The 17708-nt window shown below is 44.5% G+C and overlaps 1 protein-coding gene across 3 annotated transcripts in view; it reads left to right on the top strand.

Annotated features, from left to right (window-relative positions):
• Positions 1–17708, top strand: part of plxnb3 (plexin B3) — a 115132-nt gene that overhangs the window by 48232 nt on the left and 49192 nt on the right. For all 3 annotated transcript variants that reach the window (XM_053625688.1, XM_053625689.1, XM_053625687.1), the window contains exons 2-3: positions 2872–3994; positions 14409–14588. In XM_053625688.1, coding sequence (XP_053481663.1) covers positions 2885–3994; positions 14409–14588 — 1290 coding nt within the window. In that variant the 5' untranslated portion in view covers positions 2872–2884. The remainder of the gene's footprint in view (positions 1–2871; positions 3995–14408; positions 14589–17708) is intronic.

The following is a 17708-nucleotide window of genomic DNA, read 5'->3' as shown; positions in this document are numbered from 1 at the left end:
ATGTGTGTGGGTTGGTGTGTGTCTGTGTTTCCGTTTATCATTGTACGGTGCACCACACACACACACACACACACACACACACACACACACACACAGAGACCATTATAATTGCCCGGATGTCTGTTTCTGAAGGAAATGGGTGGAATTTTGACAGCACTCTCCAGCCAGCTGCGGAACATGCCAAAGATGAGCTCTCGGCTCCACTCTCAACACACCACTGACCAGAAGAGAGAGAGAGAGAGAGAGAGAGAGAGAGAGAAAATGAGCGACACTAGGGAACGAGTAGGCGTAACCAGAGTCAAAGGTCAGGTTTGGAATCTGAGCCTGTTAAAGGTTTAAAAAAAAAAAGAAAAGAAAAATTCTTTAGTACCATTCAGCTCTGCTGCCTCCATTAACCGTGCGCTGTGTCAGAGAAAGCATCCAGTCATTCAGCAGACTCGAACAAGCTTCACCGAGTCTGTTATCATCGCAACGCCGCTGAGAAAAAAAGGAGAAAAAAAAAATCAACCCCCATTTACTTTCCTCCCGTCAAACAACACGGGCTCGTTCCAAAATGTAAGGAAGCGCTCGTCTCCCAATACACAACCCCCCCACCCCCCCCCCACACCAATACACCCCCTCCTCACCCCCTTCTCTTTCAATTCACCGCACAAAGAAGTTCTGTCACTCATCCGAGTGCACGTGCGTGTGTGCGTCTGTGTGTGTGTTTCCTTCTCGTATGCCCTGGAACGCTTATTATCATTTAAGAAGAGAGAACGAGACAGCGTAGAGGAGAGACGGATGGGGAGAGAGAGAGAGAGAGAGAGAGACGGAGATATTGTTGAACGCTGATCGTGCAGAAAACGCTCGTTTCAAATTTGAGCCATGAAATTGGATGTTTTGACAGAGAGCGAGACCCCCTGCACTCTATTTTATCAGCCTTTTGTTCGCTACTCTTTCCTCCCTGGGTTAGAAAGGCACACACGCGCACACATATATATGGGCAGTGGGGATCCAGGAGACATCCTCTGGTTTCGTCGTCTGTTTCGTGTCCCGGCTGCGATTCACATGGAGGACGTTGCAGGCGACACACCCTTTTTATTCCCCTCTTCATGGCGCTTCTTAATTTATTTGGCAGGGCGTGGGCCTCTGTGATGTTCTTGGCTTTTTTTTACCCTTGAGCTTTTAGGTCTGAGGTCTGAATCATGGTTCGTCAGACGTCGCCGACCTAATCAGCTTTTCGTACTCATTTTGGCCGTCGGGATTATTTCTCCCAAACTGTTCACCTTATTAATCACACGTGATTTAATCGCACGTCTTCACTTTTTTGCAAAGAAAAACATCAGGCACAGAAAACTATTTAAAACGGGTAGTAGGGGGAGGGGCCGATTGCATCCGTTAATCGATACAGCCCTAGCGTCATCATCGGATGCACGAGAAGCTTCCCACAATCTTCTATCCAGACCTTTAAATCTTTTAAAAGTTGTCAGTAGTAAGGGTTGTTGCCGGTTAGCACGTAGCTTTTCCCAGCCTTTTGATCACGTTGATGAATGCAGGCCAGCGCGGGAGTCTGCCACCGGGAGGCTGAGGCGTGGTGCGGGAGACGATGTTCCGCCTTCACTCCTTATAAACAAGGTGTCACTACAACCTCGCAAAGCCCAGGCCTAATTGAAAAGAAGTGGCTAATCTGGCTAGCGTGTCAAACAGGCCTTTCTCTGAGCCGAGGCTTTGAAGAGGGGAGATGAGGAGGTAAAACGTTGTGCATACTGATCGACCTCGCTAACTCCACTCTCTCATCTTTCATACAGCAGAAGCAGCAGAAGCAGCAGCAGGCCCCCAAGACTTCTGCTGCTGCTAAATGAATTAAAGATGACTCCTCTCCCCTCCCATGCCTCTCCTCCTCCTTACTCTCCTTTTTTTTTTTTCTTCTCACACTCGGTGTCCTTTGATACCGTTTCTTTTTTTCTCTTCTGGAATGAAGTAATGTTCGTTATTCGAACACGAATTAGTCAAAGTTGTGTCTCAAGCAGGTCTGGAATTTTTCATAGGTGGAGAAACACCTGGGATTCGTCTCGTTTCAGGTGCCGTCACTTTTTTAGCATTTCCGTGAGGCTGGTGATTTTTAAAAATTTCATAAATATTCAAGAAGCACCGAGTAGCTACATTTGGGGCCACGTGTAATTTAGCACCTAACTTAAAGTATGTACTTCTATTAGTTCCTTGATGCGTCAGGCACGAGCGTGTCTTGTATGATACCCGAGGTAGCTCACGGTTCGGACACCTTCCCTTCCGTTAGTGAACGAGTGCAGCAGTCGCTTTTGCGTTTCTCTGTCTGAAAGGAGGGAGTTTGATTGAGGCTAGCTGAGAGAGATGCCGGGTCGGAGCTGGGCGTCCTCCCCCATCCGTGTGAAGGTGGCAGGACTTTGAAGAACAGAAGAATCCGTTTGATGCAGTGAAGCTTTGTGTTGTGTACCAAGGATTTGCAGAACATACTGTCTCTGGTGTGTTTGTGTTAACCTAACTGTTGTCCTTTTCCCCCCTCTCTCTCTCTCTCTCTCTCTCTCTCTCTCTTTTCTCTCTGCAACTATCTTGCAATCGTCCTTCCATGTGTTTCCTTTCTCTTGTACTGTACCAAACTTTCCATCCCAATCATTCTCTCCTTTCCCTTGTTCGCTTCCTTCTTTTCATGCACTATTTTTTTTCTGCCATGTTCTTCCTTTGGCCTGTTTCTATTGTGCTCTTTCTGAATTCCTGAAATCCCTTCGTCTGCCCTCTCTTTTGTATTCCTGCCATACCTGCATTACTTCCTCTTTAAAAAAACAAAAACAAACCCTCATTCCTACCTGTCTCGTTTTTCCTTTGTCATATTCTCTCTGTCTGTCTCTATAACAGGTAAGGGGGTGCCATGCCGGCTGCTGGTCCCCTGCTGCTCCTCCACGCCATCTGCTGGTGGCCCTTGGTGCTGTTCCTGCTGTTGCCCCCACTACCCCTTTTTGCCCGCACCAACCCCCCGACCTTCATCTCCCTCCACGACTCGCGCCTTAACCACCTCTTACTGGACTCCAGCTCGGGCTACGTGTACGTAGGTGCGGTTAACGCGCTCTACCACCTCTCTCCAGACCTCCAGCTCATCTCATGGGGCAAAACTGGCCCCACGCTGGACAGCCCCGACTGTTTGCCCCCGATTGAGCCTAAAGACTGCAGCCAGGCACGTCAAACTGACAACACCAACCAGCTACTGCTGCTGGAGAAACAGGAAGGGTCACAAGCACAGCGCCTGATTGTGTGCGGCACGGTGCTGCAAGGCATCTGCGAGAAGCGCAGCCTGGCCAACGTTTCCCAGGTGCTGTACCACACGGCCAACCCCGTGGACACTCAGTACGTAGCTGCCAACGACCCTCGTGTCTCCACCGTGGCCGTGCTCACCGAGCACAAGAGCACGCGCCTCATGCTTGTAGGACGAGGTTACACTAGCAAAGGACCCGGCGGAATTCCACCAATCACAACGCGCCGCCTCGAGCAGTACCAGTCCTCTCCTGCATTTTCACACGAGGAACTGGGAAAGCTTGTAGTGGGCAGTTACTCCGAGTACAACAACCAGTTTGTGAAGGCGTTTCATCATGGTACACACATTTACTTCCTGTTCTCACGCCGCGATACGCTGAAAACACGCGCTTATCAGACATACATATCACGCCTCTGCGCCGGAGACCCCAGCTTTTACTCGTACGTGGAGGTACCACTGAGCTGCACAGGGGGCTACAACCTGGCACAGGCGGTCGCCATGGGAACTTTCCTCGGAAAAGCCACCATGTTTGTCGCCATGGCGGCAGGGCAGGCGTCGACACCCGCGCCCACGGGGCGCTCGGCTCTGTGCGTGTACAGCATGGAGAAGCTGGATCAGGCGCTGGAGCGGGCACAGTTTCTGTGCTACACACAGGAAGGAAAAGGAGACAAAGAGCAGGAGGCCTACATCGCATACGAAGTCTCCTCCAAGTGCCTCAAGCTTCCTCCGGTGAGTCATCGCTAAACGTTAATGTCTTACTTACATGTCGTGCTAACAATCCACACTGCAATACTATGAACGGTTGGGAGACTAAAAAACTGGATAGTTTGGTTTGGAGATAGTGTGGGTTCTTAAAAGGTGACAAGTGGAAGAAGCTCACGTATTCACCGCGGTACAGGAAGGATTAAATTTAGCCCTATGCATCATTGTTTACTGTTGACTAAATAGAGGTGAGTGCAATAGTTTGTGCGCCCTTAGGACCAAATTGAAAAAAAAGGCCAAGACAAGGTCAGTTTAAAAGTTTGCATCTCAAGAGATAACATTTGCTATGTTCTCTCTATGGGATTCTCTTGTCGTACCGTTCGACTAGTCTTTTTCTTGTTGAGCTGTCAGTTATAACTCTGCCAGATGTCAAACACTTCCTTTTTTTTTTTTTTTTCCAGGAGAAGAGGGTTGTAGCAAAAACGCTGACGTATTTCCTTCAGTTCTTTTCAGACTATTTCCCATGTTTTGGATTGTTGTCCTGTCGCAGGATACACCCACGGCTCAACTTCTTGGAATCCTTTTGTAGATAAATTGTAAAATAGATGTCTTCACACAGAACTACAGAGTTTTGCACTTCACTGTATATTACTGCGATCGCTATTGGTTATATTTATAGACCTACGTATAATTACGTACCCTATTTCGACAGTCATACTGCAACACTATATGTAATACTATACTATGTGTTCTCTACCTAGCAAGCCTAATTTCTCATTCTGAAGAACTTGCAGTTCTCCAACAGCACACCGCACAATTGGGAACAATGGAGCTATTTTACATCCTTGAAGGTTGCATTTTTTGAACCGTGACAAAATAATTAACGTAGTAAATAAGCATGATTGTCCTATACGAGGAGAATGACAGAAGGCCGTAATTAGGCCGATCCGGTTAGACAGTTTTCTGCCCATTTATATGATAATTTCACATTGCTTTACATGATAGCAGCCTTGATGTGATGAAATGTGTAACGTGGTAATTCGCACACAGTGCAGTGTTCTTTAGTTCCTCTCCAAGATTTTAGAGTGTGCAGAAAATGCAGACTTTGTAGGGGACATCTATGCTGCAGTCATGTTTGAGTCCTGTGTGGCTTCACTGTAGGATTAAGAGTAAATTTGCATACAGTTGCAACCAAAATTATTCAACCCCCCCCCATTGCAAATCAGGTTTATTGTCAAAATATACAGGCTGTCAGCTGTTTGCGATGAACGAATCAAACAAAAGCAACTGAAATAGTTGCTGAAACACAACGAATGCTTCAGGTGGTTTCCCCAAATTCAACTGAAAATACAGCTTATAATGACTTCTCCAGTTTCAAAATTATTCACCCCCCCTGAATAGAATCCCTCACAACAGCACAAATATGCAAAACAGGTGTTGTCTCGAGCACACCTGATACAACTTAGCGAGGGATTCATTAGTTACACCAGGTGTGCTTGAGCTGGAACACATGAAATACCGGAACTGGCTAGGGGTAGAAAATGGATGAAATACCTGGACGGGGTAGAAAAAGGAAGCTTTCGACGACTGCAAGCAGATTTCTGAGAAGGCAGGTTGTGAAAAACCTTTGAGTGACTGCCAAAGACCTGTAGCTAGACTTGGTGCAACAGGCCCTGAGGTTTCAGTGAGCACAGTAAGGAACGTACTATACGCTGCAGGTTTCCATGCCAGAACTCCAAGACGTTCACCACTACTGCACAAGACAATCGCTCAAAACCATATAAATAAGCCACAGAAGTTTTGGGATTCTGTTCGGTGGAGCGATGAAACAAAACTGGAACTTTTCGGCACGATGGATCAGCGGTATGTCTGGAGGAAGAAGAATGAAGAAAGAACACTCTGTCCACAGTCAAGCATGGTGGAGGCTCGGTGATGCTCTGGGGCTGCTTTGCATCCTCTGGCACTGGAAACCTGCAGTGTGTGGAAGGCGAGATGGATTCATTGAAGTATCAGGAAATCCTAGGAGAAAACATCATGCCGTCTGTGAGGAACAACAGGACAATGATCCCATGCGTACCTCAAATTCCACCAAGGCTTGCTTGCAGAAGAAGTCCTGGAAGATTCTACAGGGCCATCACAGTCACCTGACTTGAACCCCATAGAAAATCTCTGGTGGGATTTGAAGAAGGCGGTTGCAGCACACAAACCCAAAAATATTACTGAACTGGAGGTCATTGCTCATGAGGAACGTGAATGCCAGAAGCTCTGCATCACGTTTGCAGCAGGTCATAACAGTAAAAGGACGCTCTACTAAGTACTAAAGATGTCTGCTATGACGGGGTTGAATAATTCTGAAACTGGAGAAATCATTATAAATCGGATTTTCAGTTGAATTTGGGGAAACCACTTGAAGCATTCGTCGTGTTGAACTATTTCAACCACTTTTGTTTGATTTGTTCGTCGCAAACAGCCGAAAGTCTGTCCATTTTGACAATAAACCTGATTTGCACTGGGGCGTTGAATCATTTTGATTGCGACTGTATTTAAGAGTATTTTATTCATTTTGAAGGAATTCATGGTCTTGATTTGCTTCATGCAAGGGTAGTGCTCAGCAGTTAGGGCGGTTAAGGCTCTGGGATACTGAAGGTTTAGCTCTCAGCACCACCAGTCTACCACTGAGCAAGGCGTTCATGCTTCAGCTGCTCGATTGGCGACTCTGGAAATTGCCCCTAGGTGTGACCGAGTGTGTGAATGTGTGTGCTCGTAGACTGGCGTCCCATCTAGGGTGTATTCCCGCCTCGCGCCCAGCATTCCTGGGCTGGAGTCCAGATCCACTGCAACCCTGACCAGGATAAAGCAGTTAATGAAGATTAATGAACGAATTAGTCTAATTGCCAGTGGCTAAATGACATGTCGGGTGTGTTTTTGAATGTATTCATAGTAATGTATTTATTAAAAAAAAAATCCCTGAAAATTTAGCTCAGTTACCTCTTTAAAAACGTAAGTATATAAAAATATAAATCATTATTTAAGTCGTTTGAAGTGTAATAATAATAAAAAAGTGGTTAAGAGACGTTTCCATTGTGTATTGCTTCCAGTTTGCGTGGGTTACCTCATGATTGCGTTAGAAAAATGGCCCCGGGCTGTTAATTCGTCAAAGTCGCATTTCGGGGGTTGGTTTACCGTGCATTAGCATATTATGCTATAAAGGGCGACGCTAATCAAAGCTCTTAAATGAAAAACCGTACTGCGTTTAGAGTACATATGGTCACATAGCCATTCAGTATTGTGCAATTCTGTGTGCTGTACCGAACACGAACAATCCTGCATCCTGTCATATCGCAATACTGACACTTTCCCTGACACTCCGCCTGGAGCAGTCTTCAGTTTTTTTTTTTTTTTTTTTTTTTACTCGGGTCTGCTTGACCGTTTTGAGCCCATTAATGGGGTCAGAGTGCGACAGCGAGGTGAGGAGGAACGTACGGGGAAGACTCATCAGAGTCGTCTGGGCTCACGGCACGGCCATGTAGAGCAGAGAGAGGCCAGCTGCTTCAGCGCTGACATAGATTAAGCTCAAGCTGCCAGAGACGGTGCTAATCCGCACAGCACTGTGGGAGTGTGTGTGTGTGTGTGTGTGTGTGTGTGTGTGTGTGTGAATGTGTGACTGGAAGACTGGAACAAATTCACTGCCTGGACCATTCCATACTGTGAGACTAGTGATCTCGATGGCCATTCAGAGCTACACTCAGAAGCAGATACTAGTCATTTCTCAGTAGTGGTGCTGCCTTAATATCATCTCTCTCTCTCTCTCTCTGTGTGTGTGTGTGTGTGTGTGTTTCAAAGTCGAAATTACAATGTTTTTGTGCTAGAGTGCACTACACTACACTATATGCACTTGTTGAACATCCCGTTCCAGATTTATTCCCTTCTTTTTGCTGTTATGATATGCTCCACTCTCGTGGGAAGGCTTTCCACTAGAGTTTGGAGTGTGTCTGTGGGGATTTGTGTTCATGTAGCCACAAGAGCATTGGCGAGGTCAGACACTGATGTTGGGTGAGGAGGCCTTGGGTGCAGTCGGCGTTCCGGTTCATCCCAAAGGTCATCCTAAACCCATATCTATGGGTGTAAACGGTCAGGTGTCCACAAACTTTTGGCCACACAGTGTGCATTATACAAGCATTTCGACCTCAGACGTATGCCGGGGCATGTCCGGTTTCGGCTCGTTGAAAAGTGGGCAATCCTATTTTATAATCCTTTCCGAAATATCCTGTTGTGGTGACTTGATCTTTCAGTCAGGAACTGAGTCCCGAGTTTTTCCGGTAGTTCCAGCGTCACATGACGGGAGCCGGATTCCTCAGAGCATTGTCACGGAATAATAGCTGCTTTGAATGAATAAACAGCTTCCCTCCCTTTTGTAGGAAAGGCATTAAAAAAAACAACAACTAACAATTGTACAAATAATCCGTCGGTCTGTCGCACGCGCCCGTTACAGTGCGATAGAACTGAAAGAAATGGGTTTCATTCGTTCGTGTCGTTATTTAATAATCCGTAACGTGATCTGGTGTCATGTGATATGAAGCTCGGAATAGTATACAGCGCAACGATATTTAACTGTAGATTTTTTTTTTTTTCATGATTTTAGAGTGCGCTGGGGGAAGAAAAAAAATCACTCCTGCGCACTTGCAGAGGAAAAATCCGCCGTTTTATCTGAGGAACGGATGAGGAAATTAAAAAATGGGATGTTCTGGTTTAGGCATGTGTGAAAGGAAGGAGGAAAATCACATGGGGGCTTTTAATGGGATGTGGGGGGAGGAAGACACAAAGCGGGGTGTGTCTGTAAGAAAGAGCGTGTGTGTGTGTGTGGTTAGAAAAATAGGTTTATTCTATATATGTGTGTGTGTGTGTGTGTGAGGTTGTGGGGGTAAATCCAGCTTAGAGCTGCAGTTGGTTAGAGTTGTGCTGACCCACATCCCATGAGCTCACCCTTTCGCTGACACACACACACACACACACACACACACACACACACATGCACAGACACACCCACTACTGACCTTTAATCTCTTATTCCACTCTTAATCCACTATTTAACCATCAACACAACCACAGCATGTAGTATGTACTGTTTACACACACCACAAATCCACACTCTAATCTCCACCTTTCCCCCCCCACACCTGAGTCTCTCACACACGCACACACACGTGTGCGCGTGCACACGGACACCCACACTCTCACCACAGTGGCTTAAGTAACCTACCCAAAACACACCCAGGCTCATACAGCTACGGTTTGGTTTAATTTAAAACCTCATGCAGAGAAAACCACTTTGTGGTTGTAAACATCAGAGTCGCCACCGCCTTAATGCATATTTTAAAGGTGTATTTGTGTAAGTAATAGTAGGAGTGCTCTGAGTCTCTATTTGTATACGTGTGTGTGTGTGTGTGTGTGTGTGTGTGTTCCGAGTTGACTTTAATCATATGCCAGCGCTCAGCAGCCCCCCCCGCGCTTTCTCTACGCCCAGCTATTGTCTGTCTGTCAGCCGTCTGAACAGCTGCAGTTCTAGAGTAACACTAACCTAGAACACACACCTCACAGTAATGCTTGGAACAATACCAGCATAAACAAGGGAGTAGGAACGTGTGTGTGTGTGTGTGTGTGTGTGTGTGTGTGTTGGGTGGTTGGGGGGACCCCTTACACCACAAAAACTGATGAATTCTCTAATCCGATTGGTCAGGAGGTCATTCGTTTTAATAACACCGGCTGTGACGGTAGTAACGCGACTCACAGGTTGAGCTCGTTTTAACACGTTGTTAATGTTTCTATAGTAACCGCTCATTCACGTCGACTTATACGGTGTACGAACTACGTAATCTAACGCTACTAATGAACAGATTAAAGAACAAAGGGAACGCACGTTCCTTTAACAAAGGGAAAACGTGCAACGATACGGTGAAGCTTTCTGTGTGGAGACTTGTATCATTCCTGGAAGGAGTCTCCAGTGTCAGTTCGTTTTTCCACCACAGGAAAGTCGTCAGAACGGAGAACAAGGAGTGAGTGGTGAGGAAATGATGAATATGTTCATAGCTGCTGTCATGTATGCGATAACAGGAATGAACTTCCTGTCACGGTCCACAATGTTACACGTAACTATAAATGGATAAAAAGAATGACACGTTGTTCATTAATAATAATAATAAGAAGAAGAAGTCATAATTGGCGAATAGCTCTGGTATAAGAGGAATAACGCACTTCAGAATGTGCTGTTCGTGGAGAATAATCAACCTCACTTCACACTCCACCTCATCGTTGAGGATTTTCCTAGAACAGCGTAACCCCATGTGCTTTGTATTAAATGTTGAGGTGTGCTGCATGTGTCCCCCAAACAGTGTTAAATGATTATATATGTTGTTGTGTTGTGTCACAATAACAATAAACAGTAAAATAAATATGTCATATGACACTGGGATTGATGTTTCTTAACCCCCCCCCCCCCCTTTTTGGTAGTTTGAGAGAATGTCTAATTTCACCAACTAATTCATGTGCAACACTGACTGCGTTCAATGCTGAGCGCGCGGCTAATCTAGCTAGCCTTTATTTACACATGATATGATGTGTAAATAACTATAACATGACCGAACTTCCTCAAAGCGTTACTTTGTTCTACAGCACCGAGGTTTCACGGTACGAAGAGAAGCCTGCCTGTTGCGAATGCTCAATCAAATGAAAAATGATGGCTTACTTTAATTATTATTAATGTGTGATTTGAAGAAAGAAAAAAAAAGAGAAAAGAACTCAAAAGAGTCACCCAGAGATAAAGAAGAATAATGCTATTTTTCCATTTTTCAAGAAGACGACTGCTGTGCATCGTTTGCGGAGCACCGTCATCTGTCACATTAATCACGATAAGGTGGATGATTTAGGCACATTTAAAGCATGCGAGCGGTTTATCTAACCAAATGAGCCAAGGATACACGTTTTTTTTGTTTTTTAGAGATCTTTAGAAAAGGAAAAGAAGAATATAATCTGCAATAGGAAAATAGCGAGCAGTACTTCAGCCTACAGTCGCTAGTTAGAACTTCAGCAGCCACTGATCTGTCACTTTCCTGCAGAAAAGTTGAGAGTTTCTAAGAAGTTTCAATTAGTTTTGAGATGCTTACAAGGCTAGTAGAAGTGTGTGTGTGTGTGCGTGTGCGTGTGTGTGTGTTTCTATGCTCCTTGTGCTCGAAAACGAGCATTTTCCCACACCACTCAAGTAGCAACACCTTATCTACACCAACTCCCAAATTCCTCTTACACCCTCGGGTATAATTAGGAAATTTGTGAAGTAGTACACATTTTGAAAAATAGTTTCTACCATGATTGAGCAAATCTACAAAGGCGACTGATATTTTTGGCTTGAATTAGAGATGGACCGGTTGTGGATTTTACCGATACAGATAACGAAGTTGGGCGGTACCTGCCGGTACTTTTTAAAATATATATATATTAAACTATTAATTAATATTACAGTAAATAAAAGAGAGACATCCTGACTGAACCAAAAAATAACACTCCAAATAACAAATAAAAATAGACATTCAAAAAAAACAAAACAAAAAAAAAACCACTTCAAATAACACAACAAAATTTGTCAGCGATAGCTTTTATCTCGCCTCTAGAGGTCGCCCTCGTGACAGCGGACCCTTCTCTGCAACGGACGCAACCAGGGAAACCTATCGGTGTGAATTTTTGCTGATAACAGATACAAAACCGATCAATCGGTTCTGACCTCTACATTGAATACCTACATGCGTGAGGTTGTGAAGTATAACGTGCGATTAGTGAAGGCGGAACGTAAAATCAGTGATGCTTATTATTAGGTGCAAGCCAAAACAAACCGTAGTCGTAAAGTTCATGCCGGGGCTCAAAACCCAGGCAGATGGGTTTTCACGCATAAAAGATAACACAGGTGATTGATGGGTATAAACACGGACACGGAATATAAATAGGAAAAGTGGACTCACGAGATAATAATACAGCTTGTCACGAGCAGGAACAGCAGGGTATAAACAGACAAACTAATCAAGTGCGAGACACAGAACAGGTGAACACATTCAGGTAACACACCAACGATAGGACTGGAAACAGAACTTCGCTTGACGAGCAAAAGCAGGTGGAGTTTTGATCTGAAAACTGACTCGCACGCAAGCAGCGCGTGTTGGTCAGGGAAACGTACCCCATGCTGAGGCAGGGATTTTGTGACACGCTCAGAGGAACGCTCGATCCTCTCTCTCCTGCATACATTAGCCCACAGACCCACCTTTGGCTAGGGTCGCTCTGAGTGACTGGGGAGAGAGACAGTATGCCGTTCTTCCCACACAAAGAGCACGGCCAATTTTGCTCCCCAGGCTCCCGAATTTCAGAGAGATTTCTGCTTCTTTTTTTTTTTTTTTTTTTGCGCGCCACTCGGGAGCTCCCTGTTCCGACTTCTTTAAGCCCGCTTTATACTTCGAGCATTGAATGTCGAATGAAGAAGCGCACAGCGCCGTGATGATAACATTTCACGTGCATGACACGGTCACTGGATGTCACAAAGGCAAAAAGCTGTTAGGAGTCACGTGCGTTTGCGATTCTTTCCTTTCAGCTCTTTTTTTTCTCTTTTCCGCCTTAACTCCTAATGACTGTATTGATTTATCTCTCAGAGCGAGATGAATAGAACCTGCTGGTTCCTCCCTCAGGATACAGGGTGGGTGCAGGGATCCATGGTTTCCCTGGAAGCTTCTGGAAGCAGCAAACCTCACACCTGCTTATTTTTTTGGCGGCGTTTTACACTTGCACGATTAATATTAACATTCTACCTGAATTATTAATAATTATTAGTCAGTGCTATGTCTCTGAGGGTTTTTCTCCCGTCAGCCGAGGACAGGAGGCATTCGCGCTTGCGAATACACTTTGCAGAGAATAGATTAAAGGTAGAGTTTGGGCAAAATGGAATTTTCCTTATTTTCCACCCCACGTGTAATCCATCAGCCGGCCGTGGTTCGTGCCTGAAGTTTGCTGATTTGGTGTTGCACTGCATTTACAAGGCTTATATAAGCTAGTAAGAGAAGATTATATCCTCCAGTTTAGCATTGTGCAGACTGCATCGTAAATCAACACCTGAAAAGACAGAATTTCTATTATTTGTGCATTAAAAACAAAACAAAACAAAAAAAAGCCATAACTCGGCAAAATAAGCGTGTTTAAAAGTAAAACATACAAGTCGTCGTGTGAACCACTTTTACTGTACAATTCCACCTGTAAATTTTGGGCCACATTTGATACAAAACTCTGTGCTGAGAAAGAAAGTGATGGCTGCTACTCGCAATTTTTTTATTTATTTTTTTATCCATTTTTATAGAGAATTTTTTATAGAGAGTCATACAGGGTCAGAAAGCCCATAAAGAAGTCTGTTTGAGATATCAGATGACGGTTTGAGGTGAGTGAGTAATGATTTAGGCATGAGGTTTGGGGGTGGGGGGTGGTGGTGGTGCTCGATCTCTTCTAAAAACTAAAGAAGTAAACTTCAGAGACGAAACCTGTCGAGACGTCGGACTACCGTGATTCGGAAGGACGTTTCGGGGGAAATTGTGTTAATGTCACGATTAGTCACGCTGTATAATTGGTTGGTTACTTCACTATTGTTAAATTTGTTCTCGATCCTCTCCAAAAAAAACAATACAGGCTGGATTTGACAACCTTCTACCTCCTAAACCCGCCTTAAGTCGTACTACAGAAACGTTTGTTTTTCTCCCAGAGCTGAGAAACATTTTGGGCGTGTAATCCGTTACTCTTGTAAACATGTTACGTTACGTTATCTCAGCTGTAAACTCTGAGCATGTGAGTAACTTTTACGATACGCGACGGCCAACAAACCCGCGGAAGCTGCTCAGACCTGTTATTAATATTAAATATTAACGATGCACCGAAACCGTTTTGATACCGTGAGAAATGTTAAACTGTAACACGCGGACACCTCGTAACCTTATTGTTTCAGGTCAAACGTTAGCCCGACACACGGATTGCGTTCGTTAGAAAAGCAGAGCGTAAAACCGGGGTGTTCTACGGCTTCTTTTTCTTTCCGGTGCTGCTAAGTTGTGAAAGTCGTACTCGTGTCTGTACACAAACACTGTACGCTTTTATCATTTCCCTACTGGTTGTTGTTTGCTGTTAAGTCAAAGTCGGAACGCCTTCGTTTCCTTACGAGCGTTTGGTGCGTTGCTGAAACGGGGGGAAAACGTCAGATCGTAGAACCCTGCGCTGTAAGAACGACGCTAGCACGACGCCACTCATCACCCCACGCTGCAGGATGAGGGCTTGCCATTGTGATGTGATGCAAAATGCCCTGACTAAGAATAAAGCCATTAGACCAATGGACTCGGTGTGTCATCTCACTGTGTGTGTGTGTGTGTGTGTGCAGGAATCTGTGAAGGAGTACCCATGCGGAGGTGAACACACCCCAAGCCCCATCACCAGCGCAGTGCCACTCCAAACCACGCCCGCCTTCACCTGGGCAACTCAACTCACCGCTGTCGCTGTAGCAACCGAGGCTGGCCACACCATTGCACTCCTGGGGGACAAGAGTGGACAACTACTTAAGGTACAGAACACTGTGTGTGTGTGTGTGTGTGTGTGTGTGTGTGTGTGCGTGCTTGTGTGCAGCATGTAAACAGAGCATATGAAAACTTGTATATATGTTTGAGTTGTATTTGTTGTGTTTGCGCACAATCATATATGTTGTTTGTGTGTGTGTGTCAGCTAGTGTGTGATTGGTCAACAGTCTGATTGATAATCACTAACTGATTGAGTGTGGCAGTTTTATAAAAATGTCATTGGTCAGAAGGAAAAAGCAAAGAAGAGGATCCGCAGAGGTTCTGATGTACAAACACGCTGGAAATGTTGCCTAGGTCTGGTAAATGATATTGTATGGCCTGCATTTGCAAACTAGAACATGATGGGGACACACACACACATGTATTTATGACACAGGGTTGGACAAATCAGCATCAGTAACCAGAAAAAGAGAAATATTGTACTTCTTATTGACATTTGCAAAGCCAAAGGTTTCATTTGGTATTAAGACCGTATCCAAACTTTGGGTGCGTCTCAATTAGCTGACTAGTTCAGTAGTCAGGGCACCGATCAGGAAGTCGGCTATTTTGAGGACCGTCTCAATTGCAGAATCCTTCCAGTGCACTGGAGCATTCGCTCCGTTAAAAATCCCACAATGCACCGCAAAAACCAGGGAACATCGATGCTCACTATGTTCCCTTGCTGGAAATGTTTTCGGAAGCCTCTCGGCTCGGGAAAAAAAAAAAATGGCGGACGAACTCTCAGCCGACTTTGTCTTCAAATGTCAGTAGCTTGTTATCGCTCTCAAATGATTACTTGCGTATCAGTTGCCAAGAAGTTATCTCTGCTAAAGGGGGCGATACTAGCTTCTGAGGCCGAAGGTGTACTTACTTCTTCCACAGAAGAATATCACATTTATCGATATTTCCGTTGAATAAATGATTGAAAATCATAATTAATAGGCGCCGTTTCAAAGATGATCAAATATTTTGCTCGTCCAGATATGTCAAAAAATTCCATGGGGTGTACTTATTTTTTCACGTCTGTATGCGAGACGTTTTTAAACCGACGCGTTGTTTAAAAATCTATTTTAAAAAAACACCTTTGAAAAAGTCTTTTCCGTCGACTTACCGAGGCACAAGACTCGGTATATTAAAATCGACAGAACTGTCAGACAGGAATGTAAAATTCCAAGGTCGTGTCTAGTCTGTCGTACCCAATACTAGGTCCATTTTCCCTGTGAGGTCATCATCTTTCTCGGATTCTTAAACATGAATGCATGTTGTTGTAGTCGTTTGACCAGTCTGCACATTCGGTTCCTCAGAAAGGATTTAATCAGGTGTATCGTGCAGAGATGAGTGTGGTCTTGGTCAGTACATAACACTCTGCATAGTTTCTCTCTGTGTATTAGATTGTATTACCAGAGCACTGGGGGCTTTTGTGAAACCCAGAACATTTGACTTCAAAGCTGGAGTCGAGTTACATTTCTCCTGGGTCAAGGTTGATTCTCAAAAGGGGCTGAAAGATCAGTTTTCAAAGGTAGCAGAAGTTTGACAAACTTCAGAGGAGAGAGAGAGAGAGAGAGTGAGAGAGAGAGTTAAATGGTCACATACCTGCCAGTATGAGCAAAGTTCTGGGCCGAGGAGTATCGATTAGCTAAAAACCTTACTGAAAATAAAAGCTGTCGTTCAACTGATGATGATTTGATCAAACCCGTTAAAATAATCTGTAAAAATAAAGACGTAAACTCTTGTTAATATACAGTATGTGTTATTATAGAGAATATAAACCCCTCGACTGTAGTATTACGCATAGCGTTCTGTCCTTCTAGCTCGTATGGACTCGGCTAGTATTAGCACTTAGTATTATCATAGACACGGGTACGACTTACTGCGACATCATCTCTCATCTCAAGTTTAAAGTGTTCCTGCAAGCAGAAATTCCCCCGAGTTTCAGGACACGAGCTCGGACGGGCATTATAACACTGGTGTACTACAGCGCTGTTAAATTCTTAATTCTGATTGGTCAGACAGTGCTAATTATTTTTGTATAACAGCGGCTTGGAAAGTAGTTTGTAACTACAAACAGACGAGAAGTTTCACCTCTGGCTTTCTTGTTCGGGATAAGTTTATAAACGACAGATTTCGTATGTGGATTTCTGTAATGTTAACAGTGCTGTTTAAATAATAATAAAATTGAATGGAATTGAAAAGTAGGACACTTCAGGACGGGAAAATAATCCACTTTCGGTGCGGGGTTTTGTTCCTAATTATGACCGTCTGGTGGGCAAATATTTTTCAGCATCTGGTCAGGGATGCTTCTGCTGCGTCACATCGTCAGTTTTATCCGCTGTTGAGAGAGTCAAGCCAGGTGTGACCGCCGTGTGACTCCACCGAGATGAGAGTGTACGATAAGCAACTGAAGCAAATGTTGAACGTCGCCCCAGTACAGTTTATTCAGAACGTTAGTTAGGTAAATGGAACAAAATGAACTTTTGTTTGCACTACAGTCGTGTGGAAAAAATAAGTGCACCCCATGGGAATCGGTGGCTTTTTTGACATATTTAGACGAGCAAACATTTGATCATCTTTGAAACGGCGCCTATTAATGAAGCTGATATACTCGAACAGATCCACGAGGGAAATTAGCTTTTTTAATCATTTATTCAACAGAAATATCAATAGACGTGATCTTCTGTGGGGGGAAAAAGTAAGTACACCCTTGGCCTCAGAAGCTAGTATTGCCCCTTTTAGCAGAAGTGACTTCATGTAGGCGTTTTTGCATAAGTGTTCACCAGGCTTTATGGAATTTTTGTCCACTCTTCCATGTAATATTCTTTCAGTTGCAAGATGTTTGAGGGTGTTTTTGCATGTTCTGCCCGTTTCAAATCCCCCTACAACATTTCAATGGGATTCAAATCAGGCCTTTGACTAGACCGTTCCATAAACCCCCCCCGTTTCTTCTTTCTGAGCCATTCCTTGGTGGATTTGCTAGTGTGCTTAGGAGCATTATCCCGTTGGACGATCCACTTTCGGGTTCAACTTCAACTTTCGGACAGATGGCCTCACAATGATCTTCATGCGCGCTTTGATGTGATGCAGAATTCGTAGCTGAATCCATGAATGCAAGCTGTTCAGTTCCTGAGGCA

The sequence above is a fragment of the Ictalurus furcatus genome, chromosome 5, assembly GCF_023375685.1.
Source record: "Ictalurus furcatus strain D&B chromosome 5, Billie_1.0, whole genome shotgun sequence".
In the NCBI taxonomy this organism is placed as follows: domain Eukaryota; kingdom Metazoa; phylum Chordata; class Actinopteri; order Siluriformes; family Ictaluridae; genus Ictalurus; species Ictalurus furcatus.
This window is presented reverse-complemented; position numbering and strand designations above follow the sequence as displayed.